This window comes from Rhinoderma darwinii, chromosome 2, assembly GCF_050947455.1.
Source record: "Rhinoderma darwinii isolate aRhiDar2 chromosome 2, aRhiDar2.hap1, whole genome shotgun sequence".
Taxonomy (NCBI): Eukaryota; Metazoa; Chordata; class Amphibia; order Anura; family Rhinodermatidae; genus Rhinoderma; species Rhinoderma darwinii.
In genome coordinates, this window is record NC_134688.1 from 379,766,380 (window position 1) to 379,786,679 (window position 20,300).

Consider the following 20,300-nt stretch of genomic DNA (forward strand, 5'->3'; position numbering starts at 1 on the left):
TTTATTGTTTGCCATTCAACTTTTATTTTAATAAAATCAGTAATGCACAGCACATGCAGTGCCAAGCATCTATACTAGTACAATAAGCAAATTCTAAACTAAAGCGACTTGAGGGTCAATCTTGACATTTAGCAAGTTCAAATCCATTCTTTGCATATAAATGAGTGAACCTTGTTCTTGTTAAAAAGGTATTGCCAAGTTACTTGCTAATATGTAATCATTGAGGACACAAGTCACTGATTTTCAGTATGACAAAGATAAACCACATGTTTGAGGATTGCAATGTGCCAGACATTCACTGAAATAAAAAAAAATAAAAAAAAAAATTAAACCACACAACTAAACAAAACGCACGCAACAAACATCTGAGAATCTGGACACTTCACATCAGTGTTTTGAAGTGTTTCATTAATATCTTAAGACAAGTGTATCAAAACCTTGGCATGTTTAATTTCAAATTGCCAATTTTATTTTAATTACACCAGAACGTTATGGCTGCTCAGCCAATACTGGGTCTGCTCAATTTGACTTAAGAGTTTAATATGACTTAACATTAAAAGCTCACACTACCCCGAAATATATAATTTCACGCATACGTTGACATTCAACATTCAAGTGCCAGTGTTTTTTGTACTGTCTTTTGGTCAAGTTTCTTTAAGCTTTCAAAGAATCACTTAGGCTTACAAAAATAAATATTTGTCAAAATGTTCAATAAATATTACACAAAACTAGCAGCAAAAAGTATCTAGAAATCCATTGTGTGCAAAATAGTTGCTTCCCCATCTATCACTCCCATGGTCCCAAATAAGTCTCAATCCTGCCCTAGACTCTAAGCAGTGTTTATGTCATCGCAAAGAGACAAAAATAAGATTTGAGGTTAAGGACACGTACACAAGACTTATATAAAAAATTCTCTGAATGTGCAATAAAAGAAGTTTTGTATAAAGTTATGGGCAAAAATGTACAAGGGCCATCTATATTTTAAATAGCACCATAACAATTACCTCAATACTGTCAAGTGCACCTACAAAAAGACTTAAGAGCAAGGCACAAAACACTTGTAAAATCTATTGCACTTTAGATATTTATCATTCCTATGCCACCAAAGTTGTTAGACTTCAACTACATATAGTAGGATAAATTTCATGTGGCAGAGGTGTAAAGGTGGGAATTACTCTTTGGCCAGGATTTAGCATTGACATACTAAATACAATGGAAACCTATGCAACTAAAACGGACTAAAACTGCACACGTTAGCAGATTTTACACCTTGTGCAGTCATGTACATTTGTTCCACCAAAGATCTTAAAGATTTCAAATTACTCATCTGGAGCCATTTTACAAAGTCTACTGTAAGCCAAGTATGTTTATAACCTCTCAACGCAGCTTGAACAGAGTAATGTGAATCTGCATTAAAATAAAGCCTGCTGCATAATTCTTCCTGTTCATACCCTCTTGACCAAAAAACATTAACACTAGCATGCGTTATTAGACCAAAATCAGCCAGGCCTGTCACAGAACCACATACTGCTGTGGTCAGCCATCCTGCCATTTTTTATTTTCAAGGCAGGCATGAGTTTAATGATGATGCCTCCTAAAAAATATTTCAAGTTTCAGATAGTTTAACGTTCCCTGTAATGTTTGGCCCATAGCTGGCTAGCTCACAAGTTACTCTTCTGCCTAAACATTGTTAAAGGAATTGCTGTATTGCGCTCTGAAAAACAGTGCCTCACGTGTATGAACATACTCATACACCTATGTGACTGGAATGGCTTATTAAAAAGACTTCAGGTTCTAAGTACCTTTCCAGGATAGAGTGAGCAAATCAGAACTTCGTACAGCTTGCCACATTAGAAGCCATTCTGATATGCATTAAGGATTATGGCCTCAAGGAGGCAAACCCAACCGGAACCCTAATGCAGGCTCACTGCACGAATTTGTTTTCCCTTGTAATATTAAATGCATGGATGAAACGATTCCCGTTTTGAGTTGTATCACACCTGTGTGCCAAGGTTTGATTTCGCCCAAGTTCAATAAATTTATTTTCTCATAACAATTTATACCTTGAGCAATACTGAGCCAACAGGACATCAAAATAAAAAGTTGTCTAAAGTTAAAGGCACAGTACATTTACAAACAAATTTATCCTCAGTCAAAATAAATGCAGTTGTTGGGAAAGGGGTGGACTTGGGAATAAATCCAACACTACAGCAATGAAATCTTCCAACACCATAAGAGTAGGTCTTTCCTATTGTTTGTTTTCTTCATGGCCCAGAGCTCCCTTGAAAAGAAAAATTCAGTGGAGAATCACAGCTGGTAATGTACAAGTTCTTGAAGCTACACAAGGTATAGTCTGGCTAAAGTTACATGTGGTTTCCATATTAGCTTGTTTGGTTGAGTCCTTTTTGCTGCAGAGGGTTTAGTTGCCCCACCAGTCAACTTGGGAGCTGCCACCATAGTTTCCACCATATCCATCACTGTTATAGAAACCGCCATATCCACCTACGAGAAGAAATAAATGCAATTTAAGTATGTGTTAAGGACAGAATTTTTTTTTTTTTGTTCCCCTATGCAATGTTTTACTCTTTATCTTGTTTGAAAAAAACAAACAAAAAACACTAGATAAAGATTGAAACATTGCATTATAATGAAATTCTAATTTTTTTTCCTAACGTAAGTGCTGCTCTCTGCGTAAATTTTCACTCTACAACCTACCAAAGCAGTATTAGTCAAGCTACTCTGCCCCCATTAACTTACCTCCTCCAAAACCCCGGCTGCTACCATGACCACTGCTCCTACCTCCACGACTGCCTCCAAAGCCGCTGCCCGCACCACCGCTCTGTCTGTAGTCTCTGGCACCAAATCCACCACTAAACCGACTACTGCAGAGACAAAAAAACAAAGACTTAAGACATGCAGGTAACACAAGATAAAGCTTTGAGTAAAATAAAAATATGCAACAAACAAAGCTTTGTTCACATCTGCGTTGGGGTCCCGTTCTGACTTTTGTCAGAGGTTTCCGTCAGAACGGGACCCCGAGCAGACCAACTGAGACAGACAGAAACCAGAGGCTTCAAATTCCCATCACCATTGATTTCAGTGCCCGTGGTATCAGTTTGTGTCTGTTGTGCATCGGACCCGTCGTTTTGCCGGAAGCAATAGCGTAGTAGACTACGCTATTGCTTCCGGCAAAACGACACATTCGGTGCACAACAGTCAAACGTAAACCACGGGCAACAATGGTGATGGAACGGAAGCCTCTGGTTTTTGTCGGTGTCAGTTTGTGTCTGCTCAGGGTCCCGGTTCTGACGGAAACCTCAGACGGAACGTCAGAACGGGACCCCAATGCAGACGTGAATGAAGCCTGCGCCTTAATACACAAACTTTTCTTACCTCTTTGATCGGCCTCGACTGCTAGTCTTGTGATGTTGTTCATAGGCCATGTTTTCCAGCCATGATGGCACCTCTTGTTTTGCTTCTACCAATAGGTCGAGTAAATCTTTTGTTATATTAATGTTCTTTTCATTGAAAAAGGATGTTGCAAGACCTAAAAAAAAAAAAAAATTATAAAATTATAGAAGAGCTGGAGAAGTAAAGAAACCTACAATACTTAAAGGGGGTTATACCACAATACACATGTATCCCCGGGATCCACAGGATGGGGAATACAGGTGTGATTGCTAGGGGTACGACTGCTGGGACCCACCAGCGATAAGGAGAACGGAAACTCTGCAAGTTTGGCAAGCACTACATTTCTATAGGACTACTGGAAATGAATGGAGCGCTGGCTGAACATGCGCTCCATTCTCATGGAACACTTGGGGGGGGGATACACGTTTGCAGGAGAATTTTGAAGTTGAACACTATTGCAAGTAGCTTTCAAATAAACCCGCACACAAAAAAAAAACCTCAAGTTTAAAGATGAACCACCACACTTACCAAGATTACCCACACGGCCAGTACGACCTATTCTATGTACATATTCTTCAATGTCACTGGGCAGGTCAAAATTTATAACATGCTTAACATTTGAAATATCAAGACCTCTTGCTGCTACCTGTAACAGAAAGGAAATTGTTTTCACAAAACCCAATCAAATGGCTATTGAAAGATTTTGCCAGAAATATAAAATACCTCACAAAACCACTTACTGCTGTTGCCACAAGGATTGGGCTTTTTCCAGATCGGAATTGATGAAGTGCTTCTTCTCGATCTCGTTGAGATCTGTCTCCATGGATGCTTGTGCAAGCATATCCTTCATGGTAAAGAAAGTCCTCAAGGGCATCTGCGCCCTTTTTAGTTTCTACAAACACCAAAGTTAATGAATCCTTGCCTGAAAAATAAGTTGGCATTATAATGGCTTAAAAGCACCAAATACGGTTTTAGTGAAATGGTAAATTTAATTAGCTCCAGTACTAATAGATTCTTACCGGTTGCATTGAGAAGGTCCAATAAAAATGATCTTTTGTCCGGTTCCTCTACCCAGACCACTTTTTGTGTAATATTTTCAGATGTGGAGCCTACTCTGCCTACAGCCAAGAAAATATATTCATCCAGGAAGTCTCGTGCAAGAATCTGTGTGGGTGGAAGATACAAAATTTAGGAACACTGCATATTTTTAAGACTTAAAATTTATTATGACAAATGGTCTTCTCTGTACCTGGATTTCTTTGGGGAAGGTAGCACTGAACATCATGGTCTGACGAACACCTTTGGGAGGCATGGTGTCTTGCTCAACAATTCGTCTAATTTGAGGCTCAAATCCCATGTCCAACATTCTATCAGCTTCATCCAAAACAAGATATCTGAAAACAAAAATGATTTGTTAATATTCACATGCCTCAATAGTATTGAAACATTTGGAGAGACTGTACATACTTTTTAAGATAGGAATACCCCTTTAATATTCAGTGACGGCGTGTTGCTAGGATATACGACAGTTTGATTAGTGGCGGTCTGACCTCTGGGACCCCCATGATCCTGAGAATTAAGGTGCTGCAACATCAAATCCCACTGATCAGGTCACCACATTATAAAGTAGCGAACACCTTAAAAAGCTTTGTGAAGCATCTCCTACTTTCCATGAGAGGAGTGGAAAGACACTGCTGCACGTCGAGCAGGACAGTTGCAGAGGTATCATGCACATGTTCTATTTCTTGCCAAGCAGCAGCAGCTTTCCAGGCCATTTTAACTGAGTGGTGATGCAGAACCCCTTTAAAATTTGGGCCCATATTGAGAAACTAAAGCAATAAACAATTAAGGAATTTTGACATACTTGCACGTGTCCAAGCCAATCTTTCCTCGTTCCATCATATCAACTAGACGACCGGGCGTGGCAACAAGCAAGTGGCAACCTCGCTCCAAGTCTCGAATCTGTTGGCCAATGTCTGCACCACCATATACAACACACGGACGAACTTTAGATCTATAAGCAAACTAGTGATAGGGTGGAGAGAATGAATAAATAAGAACTTTCTGTAATAATTGAAGCCAGAGTACGTGGAAAGAGAAGTAGATAAGTCGGCATACCTTTCTGGCTTCTTCATAGATTTGTACCGCCAGTTCTCTTGTTGGAGCCAATACAAGGGACAGTGGAAACTGTTTGCGCCTTCCATATCTTCCATTGTCCTGAAAAAGCAAAAATTAAAACAAAAGCAAAATTTTATCACAATATTTACCTCTGGTATTAACGTAGTGGCATGTATAGGTGGGCTTTCAAGTGCGCATGCGCCATAAAGTACCTTTAAGTGCTTATTGGCATCACCAGGACCCTCTGCATATATCTGACTTAAGATAGGTAGCAAAAAAGCTGCTGTTTTACCAGAACCTGGAACCAGAAAATTAACAATTAAAAACAAAAAACTCGTTGCCACAATTGTAAGGAATTCTGAAATCAAATACCACTAAAAATACCATCTACCCATGTTTGGAACCGTGTTTTAGAATTTACGCTTTAAATATCAAACGTTACCTGTCTGTGCACAGGCCATCAAGTCGCGTTTCCCTATGATAATTGGAATTGCGTGCTTCTGCACTGGAGTGGGCCGCGTGTAACGTGTAAGCGAAATGTTCCCCATAATGATCTCTCCCATGTGGACATCCTGGAACTTTAGTGTAAAGAAAACACAGGGGAAAAATTATTCTGGTCACATGGTCTGGTCTACAGGCTTAAGAACTCATATTATTGTAGTACTCAGAAATACAAGCAAAGGGATGAATTCATAAGTTACTTCATAAACTAAAAATAGCGTGTTCTGTAAGGTGAATGCGATTTAGATAAAAACATACTAAGACATTAATCTGAGCTTTTAAGGGGATTCTGCCATAATCAATATTTAACACCTATCCACAGTATAAGTAAAACATATCTGATCAGTGGGGTCCGACCACTGGGACCTCCATCAATCACGAGTACGTACTTACCTTGCTATTCCTGGGAGCCCAATAAGAATTGAGCAGTAGTGTGCATGCTCGGCCACTGCTATATTAATTTCTACGGGGCTGCTGAGGAAAATCTTTGGCAGCCCCATAGGAATAGAGCGTTGGCACAGCATGCACACTACTATTCCTACGGGACTCCAAGGACCAGGAGGGCAAGCCCATACTTGTAATCTGTGGGGGTCGCAGTAGTCAGATGGATAACCAGTCCTGTAGATTGGTGCTAAATATGGATTATAGGCGAACACCTTCTACCCCTTCCCTCCGCAGCCATTTTTCGGATTTTCACTTTTGTTTTTTTCCTCCCCACCTTCCAAAAGCCATAACTTTATTTTCCCATCAATATTGCAGTATGAGGGCTTGTTTTTTGCGGGACGAGTAGTAGATTTTTACACCATTTTTTGTACCATATAATGTAGTGGGAAACAAGAAAAAAAAAATATATATATATATAAGTGGGATGAAAAAGGGAAAAAAAAAACAAAAAACAAAACAGGGATTCCTTAATCTTTTGGGTAGTTTAGTTTTTACGGCGATCACAGTATGGTAAAACGGCATGTTAACTTCATTCAGCGGGTCAATACGATTACAGCGATACCAAATTGATATAGTTTTCTTTAGGTTTTACTACTTTTACAAGGGAAAAACTGATTGTTAAAAATAAATTAGTTTTGTCGCCATAACTTTTTTTATTTTTCTGTCGATTTAGCGGTATGAGGGCTTATTTTTGATGGGGCGAGCTGTGGTTTATATTTGTACAATTTTTGGGTACGCGAGACTTTTTGATCACTTTTATTACATTTTTTTGTGGGAGATGAAGGGATCAAAAAAACAGCAATTCTGATTGTTTCATTTTATACGGCGTTCACCGTGCGGACTAAATAAGGATATATTGTAATAGTTCAGACTTTTACGGATGCGTCGATACCAGTTATGTTAGCTTTTTATTTTATTTTTTTTACAGTGTGCTTGAAGGAAAAAGTAAATTTTTTTTAACTTTACTTTTTTTTTTTATTTGTTAAAAAAATATAAAAGAAAATTTTACTGTTTACTTGTCCCCCTAGGGGACTTTAACCAGCGATCGCATGCACGATATACGGCAACACTACTGTATTGCAGTATATCGTGATTCTGACAGTCTCCTATGAAGAACTGCCGGAGGCAGGGCTTCACATGAGAACAAAGATGGTGGACCTGGGGGACTTCATCGGGCCCCCAGGATGTCATGCCAACCATTGGCACCCCGATTGCTCCGCGCGGGGGGGGGGGGGGTTACAGAAGGTCGCCCCCGTTTTTAGTCATTTAAATGCTGCGATGGCTATTGACCCTGGCATTTAACTGGTTAAACGAGCGGGATCGCGCTCGACCGGGATCCTGCTCGTTACCCGGAAGCGTCAGCTGTAACACAGCTGACACTACGGAGCAGGCTCAGCCCGTGAGGGTGCTCTATATTCCCCCACCTGGCATGTGCCGTATATATACGGTGAATGTCAGGAAGGGGTTAACCCCTTCCCGTCGTAAACAACTTTCAGATTTTAATTTTTTACTCCCCACCTTTCAAAAGCCATAACTTTAATTTTCCCTCGATAGTCTTTTGAGGGCTTTATTTTTGTGGGATTTTTTTTTTCGTTTTTTGTAGTGCCATTTAATGTACTAGGAAATGGGAAAAAAATTTGTGGGGTAGAGAAAAAAAAAAAACACAATAAAAACTGATTTCTACATTGGCTTTTACGCTTCGTTTTTATAGAATTCACTGTGCAATTAAAACAGGTTTACTTTATTCTGCGGGTCAACACAATTACGGCGATACCAAATATATATTGTTTTCTATATTTTACTACTTTTACAAGTAAAAAACAAAGCGTAAAAAGTAAAATTTATTTTGTCGCCAAATTCTGAGCCATAACTTATTTTTCCGTCGATTAAGTGGTATGAGGGGCTTATTTTTTTGCGGGATAAGCTGTCGTTTTTAATAATACCATTTAGGGGTACATGCACCATCACTTTTTATGGGAGATTAGGGGACCAAAAAAAATAACGATTCTGGCATTTACATTTGTTTTTATTACAACGTACACCGTGCTAAATAATGATATATTGTAATAGTTCAGACTTTTACGGATGCAGAGATACCAATTATGTATATTTACTATTCTACAGGGGGGGGGGAATGGGAAAAGGTTTTTTTTTTTTTTTTTTTTTTTTCAACCAGTTTATTTTTCTAATTTTCATTTTTTATATATTAATCCCCCTAGGGGACGTCAACCAACGATCGTTTGATGGCTTTCACGATATACTGCAACAGGCTTCTATTAAGCCCTACCAGAGGCAGGGCTTAATAGGAGCACAAACATGGCGGACCTGGGGGCCTTCATTAGGCCCCCAGGCGCTATAGCAACCAAGCGATTGCATCGTGGGGGGGGGCGAGATGAGCTTCTAGAGGGGGGGGGGTGTCAGCCCCCCTCTTTCTAACGATTTAAATGCAGCAGTCGCTATTGACCACGACATTTAACGGATTAAATGAGTGGCTCGTTACCATGAAGTTTCGACTGTAAAATACAGCCGACACCCGCATCGAGCGGGTTCACTCAGTGAGCCTGTTCCATACTTCACCAACCCGGTAATGACGTATTGATACATCAAATGTCAGGAAGGGGTTAAGGTGTACTAAGGCTTCGTTCACATCTGCGTCAGGGCTCCGTTCTGGCATTCCATCAGAACGGTGCCCTTAATGAAATAAACTAAAACCATACGTTTCCATTTCCATTGATTTCAAATGGTGACTGATCCAGTGCAAACTGTGTCCGTTTGTCTCCGCTGTGCAAGGGTTTTATAGTTTTGACGGAATGAGTAGCACAGCAACCTAAGGTATTGCTTCAGTCAAAACTACAGAACCCTTGCACAGCAGAGACAAACTGAAACCATTTGCACCGGATCGGTGACCATTGAAAATCGAGGGTGATGAAAACCTATGGTTACCGTTTGTTTCGGTCAGGGAGCCGTTCCGACGGAACGCCAGAATAGAGACCTGACAGATGTGAACATGGCCTTACACATGCAATCTTGCAGCAAACCACCACAAAACCCAAACATGTAAATACATAATACGTTGTATTTACACGCAGTGTTTTATGAAAGCTTTTTTTTGTGGCAAAAATGCTACAAGTAGGGATTAGGCTGGGTTCACACAGAATTTTTTTGCAGCAGGAAAATCTGCCTCAAAATTCCATTTGGAATTTTGAGGCAGATTTTGCTCTGCTGCAAACAGATTTTTGTTGAGTTTTTCGCAGCAAAATACGCTTTCTATGCGTCACATTGACGACAACGGGAGGTCAAAGGCGTAAACGCCCGAAGATAGGGCATGTCCCTTGTGCATTAGCCCCAATCAAATGCATATTCTCATGTGGAATCAAGTTAGCTGTGGAAAATTCTATTGTGTTTTAAACAGATTTCAAATTAAGAAAAAAAAGAAAAAAAGGCAGGGCAGCACAAAAATATGTTTAACAAGTTTACATTGCACACTAAAGGAGTACATACGATTTCTATGTGTGGGGGACAGTTTGAGCCTGTTGCTTCAACTGGAATGTCATCATACTTCTCAAAGTTTATGCCAGTATTGCCACCAGAAAATAGTTCTCTGAGGGATAAAACAAAATAAAGATAAGTAGGAAAGCAAACAAGTACTACAAAAGCAGAACAAAGCCATGTACATTATTACTCACTGTTCTACGCGATCATTTGGGGCAAGAGGCTTTGACCAGTCATCTTCCTCACTTCGCTCATCTGTCCAACGACTATTGCCACGGTCAAATCTACCACCACTACGATTCCCCACGCCATCAAAGCCTTCTGTACGACGGTCATCAGATCTATATGCAGCATTGCACAAAAAAATAAGATATGTTTGTGTCCTCTCATGGAACGATTGCTTTTTTTACCATAGGATATAGATGGCATAGATTTAGAAGCTTGTAAGAATCAAATAGTGTAAGTTTAGTAATCATATATTTAAAAAAAACAAAAATCTATTGTAGTTGCTTGGAGATAGGTAGTAGGCTCTCTATCATACACTGCAGACTGATGTTCTGTGGTGTCGCTTACCTGAGGCACAATAGATCCTTTACCAGTTTATGCTCTGCTTGCCAGGGTGCGAGAACAGCACACAGGACTACCCCTCAGGTTTATTGGTTGTGGAAAGGGATCTCACCTTACTTGCGTGCACAAAACACAAGGTGTTGAGTTTGATATGGGGATGACTATATCAAGTAGTTGAAGACAAGATAACTGAATATTTAAAAAGGACCAAACCAAAAAAGCAAGTCGCCTAGATAAGTGCTACTATGAACCAATGTGCTTCCAGCTTTATAGATGGCACAATCATAAGGATTAAATTCACTTTTGTGAATACTGCAAATCAATTACAGGCAGACCACAGGTTAAAAAGTAAAGAAAATAAAAACCTTAAATCAAGGACCAGAAACCCAGATAAGGTATGCAAAATCTTAAGTGCTAAATCTAAAAGCTCAAATAAACTTCTTTGCGGCTATACTAAGGGACACATTCTAGCCTCCACATGGATCTGAAAGCATTCCTTGGTTCCCAAGGCTGGGTTCACGCGACAGGGTCCCGCCAGAGTGTCGGCCGGTAAAATCGGCCATTTTGCAGAACGTTTTGCATCCGTTCCGGGCCGGGCAGATCTGGACAGTGACATCAGCAGCAACTCCTGAAGGGGAATCCCCATGTGTTCAGGGATTCCGCTTCAGGAGTTTCCCCTGATGTCACTGCCCAGATATGGACAGAGACATCGAGCGCTCTGTCCAGGAGCGGAATCCCCGAAAACACAGGTATTCCGCTCCTTCAAGGAGCTAAAGTGGGGCTAGCACATAGCAGAGCAGGGAGATACCTCCCTGCTCTGCTATAGTGGCGTCGCTACAGTAGTAGCAGCCGCAGCAGCTGCTAGCGGCGCCATGGAAGGTGTCGCCGGGCCAGGGCGCTTTTAAAACAGGGGAAGGGAGCCAGCACAGTGAGGAGCCAGCGCTGTGAGGAGGTGGAGATAGAGCGCAAGCGACGGAAAACCCGGGACATATTCCTGTGATGGCCGTGTATTACCCGGCCCCATAGACTTCTATGGGAGACGGGCGGCCAGGTACCCGGCCGAAAATAGAGCATGTCCTATTTATTGACGGCCGTGTGAATAGCCCCATTAGGGGTCTATTATTCCTAATGCAGCAGGGTGCCGGCCGAATTATGAACGGCCGGCACACGGCCGGGAAACCCTGTCGTGTGAATGAGGCCTTACAATGCTATTACTTAACAGTGGCACTGCATCTGAGGGCATTAAATATGAATTAAAATAAATGAGACGTGCCTAGCTGATAAGACGAACGTTAATAAGGAACAATATTCTGTCGAACAGACAACTTGCAATTTTTCGTTTTAGAGGTCTTTAATATTTCAAAACAAAATGTAAACACTATTCACATACAATCCTGAAACATTACGTGTACACAACGTTCAACCAGAGCATGATATATTCTACCAGGTTTCTTTAGGAAACTCTGCAAAGATTAAGACTAGATATTGTCTAAACACTAGTAACTAGAGAACTAAATCCCAGACAAAACCACACACCAACTTCTAGCTTAATCGGATTTTAGTAAAATGTATTGCCTTCATTCAAACCCGTCAAGGTAGAAAAACTAGTTATACATAGCTTAGCAAAAGACTCACCGGCGTGTCCCACTGCCTCGATCATTAAATAAACCTGGTTTGCCACGGTCACTTCGTGACCCAAAACTGCTGTAAGCATCTTTGTCTCTACCAGAAGCCCAGCCAGCATTATCTCGGTCATAAAATCCTGAGGGGGAAACAGGCACAAATTAGATATCTAGCAAACAATAGGTCCTCTACACCAGCGACAGAGCCAAGCACATGAAAGACCACGGAAAGCATTCCAAAAATTGGACAACAATTTAATGGGGTATTCAGTTTATAAATCTTTAGTATAGGACATGTTTGATCAGTGTGGAATGAGTCTCCAGGACCCCTACCAAGAATCACAATAAAGGGGCCGACTCCATCATGTAGAACCCCTTTATTATATTGGCCAGAAGCCTTACATATATGCAAGAGCCGTCTATCTTCAGGATTAAGAGTCTCCATATAGCCGCACAAGCTCATTTAGCTGGCTTTTTTATATTTCTTAAAGGAATGAATGCAGGGCCAAGGACGATAACTCTTTACTATCCAGCAGGGGACATCACCTGTGGGAACTGCTACGGTCACGTGATTACAAATCCCGCCAACCATACAGAAGTGGTGACAAATTATATAAGTCATATTTTTCCAATGGATAAGTATAAACTTAGTGTTACACGTATCGCAACAAAGCTGGTGCTCTACTAGATTGCGGAAATAAGCACAGGGTAAATTTACTTAGCGCAGTTACCTCTATCAGTTCGACCAGTTCCCCTAGCTCCATATCCATTCACGCGGTCATCCTGAGCCCCGTTCACATACCCATTTCCTCCACGACTAGAATCCCATCCTGAATCTTGCAGAGGGTAGTAAAAATAAAAAGTATTTAGATAGGCAGTTTTCGGTTACCACATCTTTGGCAATTGGTGTTCAGGGTAAGCCGTATCATGTAGACATCACCCAAACCAACCATTTAAAAACTAGTGTCTAAAAGCAAGCTAAAGCAAGCTGACAAACCCCAGTGTAATGCATGTTCCATGCACATTAGTGTTTTATAGCTGCCAGATTCCCACATGTAAAAATAGATTAATTTATTACACCAATAGTACTAATCACTTAATGCCAAGGATGTAGCAGAGATCACAGTTTGGGCAATCAAAACAGGCCTGCATTGAACTTTAATTTAATGGAAAAATTGGTTTACGAGAAAGACTAAGGGCTCATTCACAGTAACATTTTGTGGCGATTGCAAATACTGAGGGGAATGGCCCTTCGTGCATAAATTGCAGGCTTTTAACCAATATACGAACTAACCATTAGTTAAAGCGACCCTCCAGGCTCTCGCTTACGCTGGTTCATTTACCTCAATGTACGTGTAAATTACCTGATGTTCATCTTATTGTCACTAGTTGTTTAGTAAGTTCTTGATAATCATGCTGCACTTGCTGTAATAGGCTCAACAGTGCATGGAGAGCAAATTTCTGCATTTATACATAGCAGCCATCCTGAGGCAGCGCTGCAGTGAAAGCGCTGAACCAACAAATAGGCAGCAAGTATGTCTCGCTGTGTATAGCCAAGCTGTAATCACAGATCACAGTTCTGGTATAATGAAGTGGAGCTAAAAGGCAGTGAGAACTGAGGAAAATAAATAGCATTTAAGCATCATGTATAGGAACTTTTACTACTGGACAGTCGCTTTCATTTAGCCACAAAGCCGTGTGGAAGTGCTACAGTACCTTAGAAGTGTGCAGAAGGCATTGCTTTATACAGAGCAATTTAATTAAGATTCCACTGCAATTCACAGGCAGCTCAAAGGCTAGCTTATGCAGGCCAAGCTATTGTGCAGCCAACACCTAGACAGGTAACCAACCGTACCATTCCTCTGGGACCACCAATCACCGTAGCCCTTATACACATCTACAGCTGGATACTGACACCTTGGATAACCTACATGATAACAGATCTTTCAGAACAAAGTCACCAGCCTCTGACTTAGAACTAGCTGAACAGAAGGTGAAAGGGTTAGTCATTTCTGAACATTCAAACCCTGGAAGTTATAACACTGGACCCTCACTAACATGGTTTGCACAGTAAAGACTAGTTAAATATTGTTGACACTGAATCGGTTTTAATGCCATATATAAGAGGTAGGGGCAAGATGCCCAAAAGACGTTTTGTAAGTATAGTAACTTGAAGCAACCACAGATCGACTGCTTCTGAGATTGAGGTTTTAACACAAACTGCAGGGGATTTAATGAGGACACTTACCTTGTCTTGCCGCTTCTTTATTTCTAAGGTGAGGAGGAATATAACGGCCTTCTATGGTTAAAGGGGGGAAAAAACAATGTTAAAACCTAGAAAGTATTCATGGATGTGATTATATGTGAATGAACACCAAAGTATACTCACTAGTTCCAGAGCCACCACTTTCTGAGTCCGCTGAATCCAAGTCTAGCCCAGCAAACTGGAGAAAAGGAATACATTTGTTACTTAAGCATCTCAACATCAGGAATACAGGCTGCAAAGTAGTACTTCTGGATATTTTACTTGTATGACACTGTACAGGGTAAAGCATCCAGTTTACTAACCGAAACCGGGGAATTACTTCATTCCTCATCATCTAATTGCAGTACACATCTTGTAAACAAGACCTCTTCTGGCTACCCTTGGTACTGCAGTAAAGGAAGCCAGCAAGATGTTATGAAAGACAAAATGGAGGCGTGCCAACAAAAGACACATTGGTGACGCCATTACCTGGTCAACGCTAATATTTAGTGACATGTTACATTCTATGGGTAGAATTCTACAGTATGTAGTGACCACAAATGTAACTTGTCGAGTTCTTTTGTAAAGTGCCAAGGCCCTGTTCATGCGGAGTTCGACGCGGGTTTTCTCGTGAAAACCGCTGCAAAAACGGCCAAAGTTGCCTCCTGATGTTTCAATGGGAGGTAGAGAAGTTTTTTCCCCGCGAGCAGAAAAAACACTCGCAGGAAGAAGCAGCAACTTGGCCCTATCTTGAAGCATTATCCACCTCAAAACCCCCATTGAAATAAATGGGAGATGGAAAAAACGCTACGAATGTCCACTGCGTTTTTTTAAGTGTTTTATGGCAAAAACCGCTCATGTTTTATTTCCTTTGCCTGTTGAAGGTAAAAACGCTGCGCCTGTGGTGCAAACAAAAAAAAAAAAAAAAAGAAGGGAGCCGATTGTTCCAGTCAATTTTCTGCCTGGAAAAACTCTGAACATGGCGGTGCCACATTAGATGTACATTGGCCAAACCTATAGATTTTGGCAGTACTGGCTGACTATGAAAAATGGAGGTGTCCCAACAACAGATTGGGGTAAAAAAAAAAAAATGTAAAAATAAATTACATTGAGGACATTTGAGATATATCTATCTGGGATAGGGTCAGGAGGAATAGGTGTTAAGCCACCTTTGGGATCTATCTGCAATGGCCTCTTACAAGTTTCAACCCACCAATGCATCCAAAGATAATAGCGCACAAGAAACAGTCAGTCCAAACAGACCTCACCACAAAGTAACCAAATAGAAACCATTATTTAGTAATAAAACACAAAGCAGAAAACACAGAGCTGGACAAATTCCAAAAGTCACCAAACCCCCCAAACACACATTTTTCATAATTAATGAAGAAACAGTTTCCTTAAAGGGGTTTTACCATCGAAACATTTATGACATATCCACAGGACATGTCATAAATGTCAGAAAAATGCGGGTCCCATCCACATTTATCTGGGGTCACCATAGGAAGAAATTGCTAACCGTTTTACAATATCCCTACACTATGGAACTGCCAGAGACCGCACTACGCTATCTCCATAGAAAGTTAATGGAGCAGTAGCTGAGCATGCAGAGACCCGCTCCAGTCACATATGGCACTCCAGGACCCACATTCTCTGGATTGGTTGGAATGCCAGCAGTCAAACTCCAACCATACATTTATCACCTGTTCTGTCGATAGGCGATAAATCATTAGGAGAAAATGCCATTCAATGTATGAGTATGACTGAAAAAGCTGAGTGCTGTAATCGGTTGTTTCAATCATTCCTATAGACTTTAGTGACCACTGCTCCAATTCAGTGTCCTCCTCACTGCAGTCGAGCAGGTGAGAAGGAACAAGGGGGTTTGGGACCCCCAGTCTCACAATCTGTGAGGGAGGAGAGCAATCAGAAAATCACCTATCCTATGAAGTGGTTTTCCAGACAGGAGAGAAAAAAAAAATGTCGATGGCCTATCCACAGAATAGGACATCATTGGCTGATGGCTCGGAGAGACTCCCAGGACACGCACCAATCAGCTGTTTTGCAGGGTGTGCAGTGCTTGTACAAGCGCTGCTTCCCCTTCATTTCTACTTGCACACTGAATCTGACACATTTAGCAGCAATTCACAAGTAGTGAACGAAGTGAATGGGAGAAAAGGCTGCAATACCTGTGAACTGCCGCTAAATGCGTGTCGAAGATTCACTGTGAGCAAAAAGAAATTAAGGGAAAGCAGCTCTCGTACAAGCACAGCACCTCCTTTAAAACAGTCGGTGGGGGTCCCAGGAGTAAGACCCCAACCCATAAGCTATTGATGGCCTATACTGAGAATAGTGAAAAAAGTTTACCAAAAGTTTTGCTCACCTCATATCCTTCATTTTAAATTGCGTTTTTCCAAAGCGTTTTGTGAAGCAATGTAGTCATAAAAAATCCAGAAAGCTGTGGGTGCTCGTAAATCCTCCTGAACTTGATCCTGTGTCGACAGCAGGTTGTAGAAACAAAAATAGTGTGTAGAAAAGGCAGATCCAGCACTCAAATATAAAAAATGCGATTTTTATTAGGTCATTTAAATTTTTTTTGGGATAAAACAATAATCCCGGGACCACGCTTGCGCGTTTCAGACCACTGGGGTCCTTAATCGTAGCTTGCCACAATGCTATGATTAAGGACCCCAGTGGTCTGAAACGCGTAAGCGTGGTCCCGGGATTATTGTTTTATCCCAATTTTTTTTAAATGACCTAATAAAAATCGAATTTTTTATATTTGAGTGCTGGATCTGCCTTTTCTACACACTATTTTTGTTTATACTGAGAATAGGCCATCAATTTTTACTGGCTGGAAAACCCCTTTAAAGAGGCTCTGTCACCAGATTTTGCAACCCCTATCTGCTATTGCAGCAGATCGGCACTGCAATGTAGATTACAGTAACGTTTTTATTTTTAAAAAACGAGCATTTTTGGCCAAGTTATGACCATTTTTGTATTTATGCAAATGAGGCTTGCAAAAGTCCAAGTGGGCGTGTTTAAAGTAAAAGTCCAAGTGGGTGTGTATTATGTGCGTACATCGGGGCGTTTTTACTACTTTTACTAGCTGGGCGTTCTGACAAGAAGTATCATCCACTTCTCTTCAGAACGCCCAGCTTCTGGCAGTGCAGACAGAGTGTTCTCGAGAGATCACGCTGTGACGTCACTCACAGGTCCTGCATCGTGTCGGACGAGCGAGGACACATCGGCACCAGAGGCTACAGTTGATTCTGCAGCAGCATCGGCGTTTGCAGGTAAGTCGATGTAGCTACTTACCTGCAAACGCTGATGCTGCTGCAGAATCAACTGTAGCCTCTGGTGCCGATGTGGCCGTCACGATGCAGGACCTGGGGCAGGAAGTGAGTGACGTCACAGCGTGATCTCTCGAGAACACGGCTGTGTCTGCACTGCCAGAAGCTGGGCGTTCTGAAGAGAAGTGGATGATACTTCTCGTCAGAACGCCCAGCTAGTAAAAGTAGTAAAAACGCCCCAATGTACGCACATAATACACGCCCACTTGGACTTTTGCAAGCCTCATTTGCATAAATACAAAAATGGTCATAACGGCCAAAAATGCTCGTTTTTTAAAAATAAAAACGTTACTGTAATCTACATTGCAGCGCCGATCTGCTGAAATAGGAGATAGGGGTGGCAAAATCTGGTGACAGAGCCTCTTTAACTACACGATTTGTGTTAAAGGGCCTAAATAAAGGGAAAATATCACTTTGAAAATGAAAGAGGCTGTCACCAGTTTATAACTGCCCTATCTGCTACCTAATCTAATAGGCGCTTTAACGTGGTTGTTTGTTTTTTTAAAACTTTTACTTTGGACAAAGTTATGAGCATTTTATGTATTATGCAAGTTTGTTCTTAATGCCCAAGTGGGTGAATTTGTTTTTTTACTCTTGACCAAGCGTCATCTCGCGAGGCTGGACGCAATGTCCGTTCATTCTCCAGTCGCTATGGGAGCGACAGCGTGATCTTTCTGTGCTGTGGATAAAGCTTTGAACACACACACACACACACGCGCGCGCACGCACACTTGTTGACAGTCCAGGGGCTTATTTGCATATTGGGCACCACATATAAAGGCAAATATGTAAATTAGGGAGGAAAGTTAGAAAAATTATTTCAAGTGAGACTGGGTTTGTGAAGCCCTGAGCATTACATGCTGCACATGTATGGGCAGGTGAAAGGTTCTCCAATCGGCATGCAGCATGTTGTAGAGCAGGAGGAGCTCAGCAGATTGATATATAGTTTTGTAGGAAAACATTAAAGTGTGACTAAACTTTTTATGTCAGGGATACGTCAGTAATTTTGATCGGTGGGGGTGCAAGCACTGAGACCCCCACCGATCACAAGCTAAATGGCAGAAGCAAGCGGGTGAGTGCCATGCCGCTTCATTTCTGAGTGGTGTATGGGCTCAATAGTACACCGTTTGCTCGCCATTCCAAAGAAAGCCGGTCAGAAATGAAGCGGCACAGCACTCACCCGAGCGCTTCTGACTGGGTTTCAGCAACCAGTGGAGGTTTCCGTGCTCAAACCCCCACTGATCAAAACTACTGACGTATCACTATGACAAAGTCTAGTCACACTAAGTGCATTTGGTGGAAAGGCATTTCAGACAACATAGTAAGAGGTTCTTTAGTTAGTATCTGCCATTACTACCTCTTAGTTTTACTACTCAGCATTTAAAGGGTTAGATCTTTTTTATTTACTGACGAATGGCATCGAGGGTTATAAGTAATCAATTGCGAAAGCCTGAACTTAGTGGGCATAATTTTTGTACCCTATTTAACCCTTTCCCGACATCAGCCGTATTGGCGCACATGGGGGGGGGTGTCGTATGGAGCGGGCTCACGGGCTGAGCCCACTCCATAGACAAGCATGTCGGCTGTGTGTTACAGCAGACATTTCCAGGTAACGAGCAGGTTCCTGCTCATTTAACCCGTTAAGTGCCGCGGTCAATAGCAACCATGGCATTTAGATGACTGAAACCAGGGGGAGGGCACTCGTGCGTTACAACGACCCCATCCCCAACAGCGCAATCATTGGTTGGCATGTTAACCTGATGAAGGCACACCAAGTCTGGCATCTTTGTACTCCCTCCGGTACACTAAACGATAGTTAAACGTACACGCTATAAAAGACAGACTTAAAATAGAAAACAGTACCCTTGCATACGGTTTTAATGATCCACGTTTTTATAAAACGTATACACTAGACGGATAGCACAAACTAAATGTGAATGGGGCCTAACATTTTATTTGTTGATCTATATCCCGGCTTATTCTGATCTTAGTCGCCCAGTGAGTGGGGCTACTCAATGATAACAGCCTACCATGTTTGTGTGAATGCAGAGATCGCTGTCAATTACTAAGTAACCTCACCCACTGGACTCCTAAGCACAGAAAGCACAAGAATATATATAGGACAAGTTAAACTGAACTTTCTCACCAAACTATATCAATCTGCTCCCGCTCTGTAACATGCTGCCTGCCAATTGGACTATATCAACATGACAGGTTCACTTTAATGGCTTGTGTCTCTTTAAAGGAGGTTCTAAAAACTAGAGACATGCGAAAGGAGGCAGTCAAGGTTCTAGACTTAGTCGGTCATCCCATTAAACCCTAGTCAACCTCTCTAAGCCTGAAATGTCTGCTTACAGCAGAATAGGACAACTCCCAAAAGGTCAATCCACGAGACAGTGGTGTCTTAAAGGGGTATTCCCATCTGACATCTATGGCATATCCATAGAATGCCATAAATGTGGGCCCCATCTCTGGGACCTGCACCTCTATAAAAGCACCCCCATCCCTCCTCCTGCCCTGGACTCCAGCAACTAGAGAATCAGTGCCCTA

At 41.6% G+C, this 20,300-nt stretch overlaps 1 protein-coding gene across 4 annotated transcripts in view; it reads right to left on the reverse strand.

The window, feature by feature from the left end:
• Nucleotides 1-20,300, reverse strand: part of DDX3X (DEAD-box helicase 3 X-linked) — a 21,906-nt gene continuing 1,606 nt past the window's right edge. The window contains exons 2-19 of one of the 4 annotated variants that reach the window (XM_075853933.1): nucleotides 14,545-14,599; nucleotides 14,404-14,454; nucleotides 14,011-14,082; nucleotides 12,887-12,991; nucleotides 12,169-12,295; nucleotides 10,161-10,307; nucleotides 9,976-10,075; nucleotides 5,972-6,107; nucleotides 5,742-5,827; nucleotides 5,530-5,628; nucleotides 5,276-5,436; nucleotides 4,661-4,805; nucleotides 4,431-4,575; nucleotides 4,152-4,333; nucleotides 3,940-4,057; nucleotides 3,394-3,547; nucleotides 2,758-2,882; nucleotides 1-2,502 (exon numbers count right to left, since the gene is read on the reverse strand). In XM_075853933.1, the coding sequence (XP_075710048.1) occupies nucleotides 2,420-2,502; nucleotides 2,758-2,882; nucleotides 3,394-3,547; nucleotides 3,940-4,057; nucleotides 4,152-4,333; nucleotides 4,431-4,575; nucleotides 4,661-4,805; nucleotides 5,276-5,436; nucleotides 5,530-5,628; nucleotides 5,742-5,827; nucleotides 5,972-6,107; nucleotides 9,976-10,075; nucleotides 10,161-10,307; nucleotides 12,169-12,295; nucleotides 12,887-12,991; nucleotides 14,011-14,082; nucleotides 14,404-14,454; nucleotides 14,545-14,599 (2,091 nt within the window). In that variant the 3' untranslated portion in view covers nucleotides 1-2,419. The remainder of the gene's footprint in view (nucleotides 2,503-2,757; nucleotides 2,883-3,393; nucleotides 3,548-3,939; nucleotides 4,058-4,151; nucleotides 4,334-4,430; nucleotides 4,576-4,660; nucleotides 4,806-5,275; nucleotides 5,437-5,529; nucleotides 5,629-5,741; nucleotides 5,828-5,971; nucleotides 6,108-9,975; nucleotides 10,076-10,160; nucleotides 10,308-12,168; nucleotides 12,296-12,886; nucleotides 12,992-14,010; nucleotides 14,083-14,403; nucleotides 14,455-14,544; nucleotides 14,600-20,300) is intronic. The other 3 variants (XM_075853935.1, XM_075853936.1, XM_075853937.1) reach the window with 3 other exon arrangements.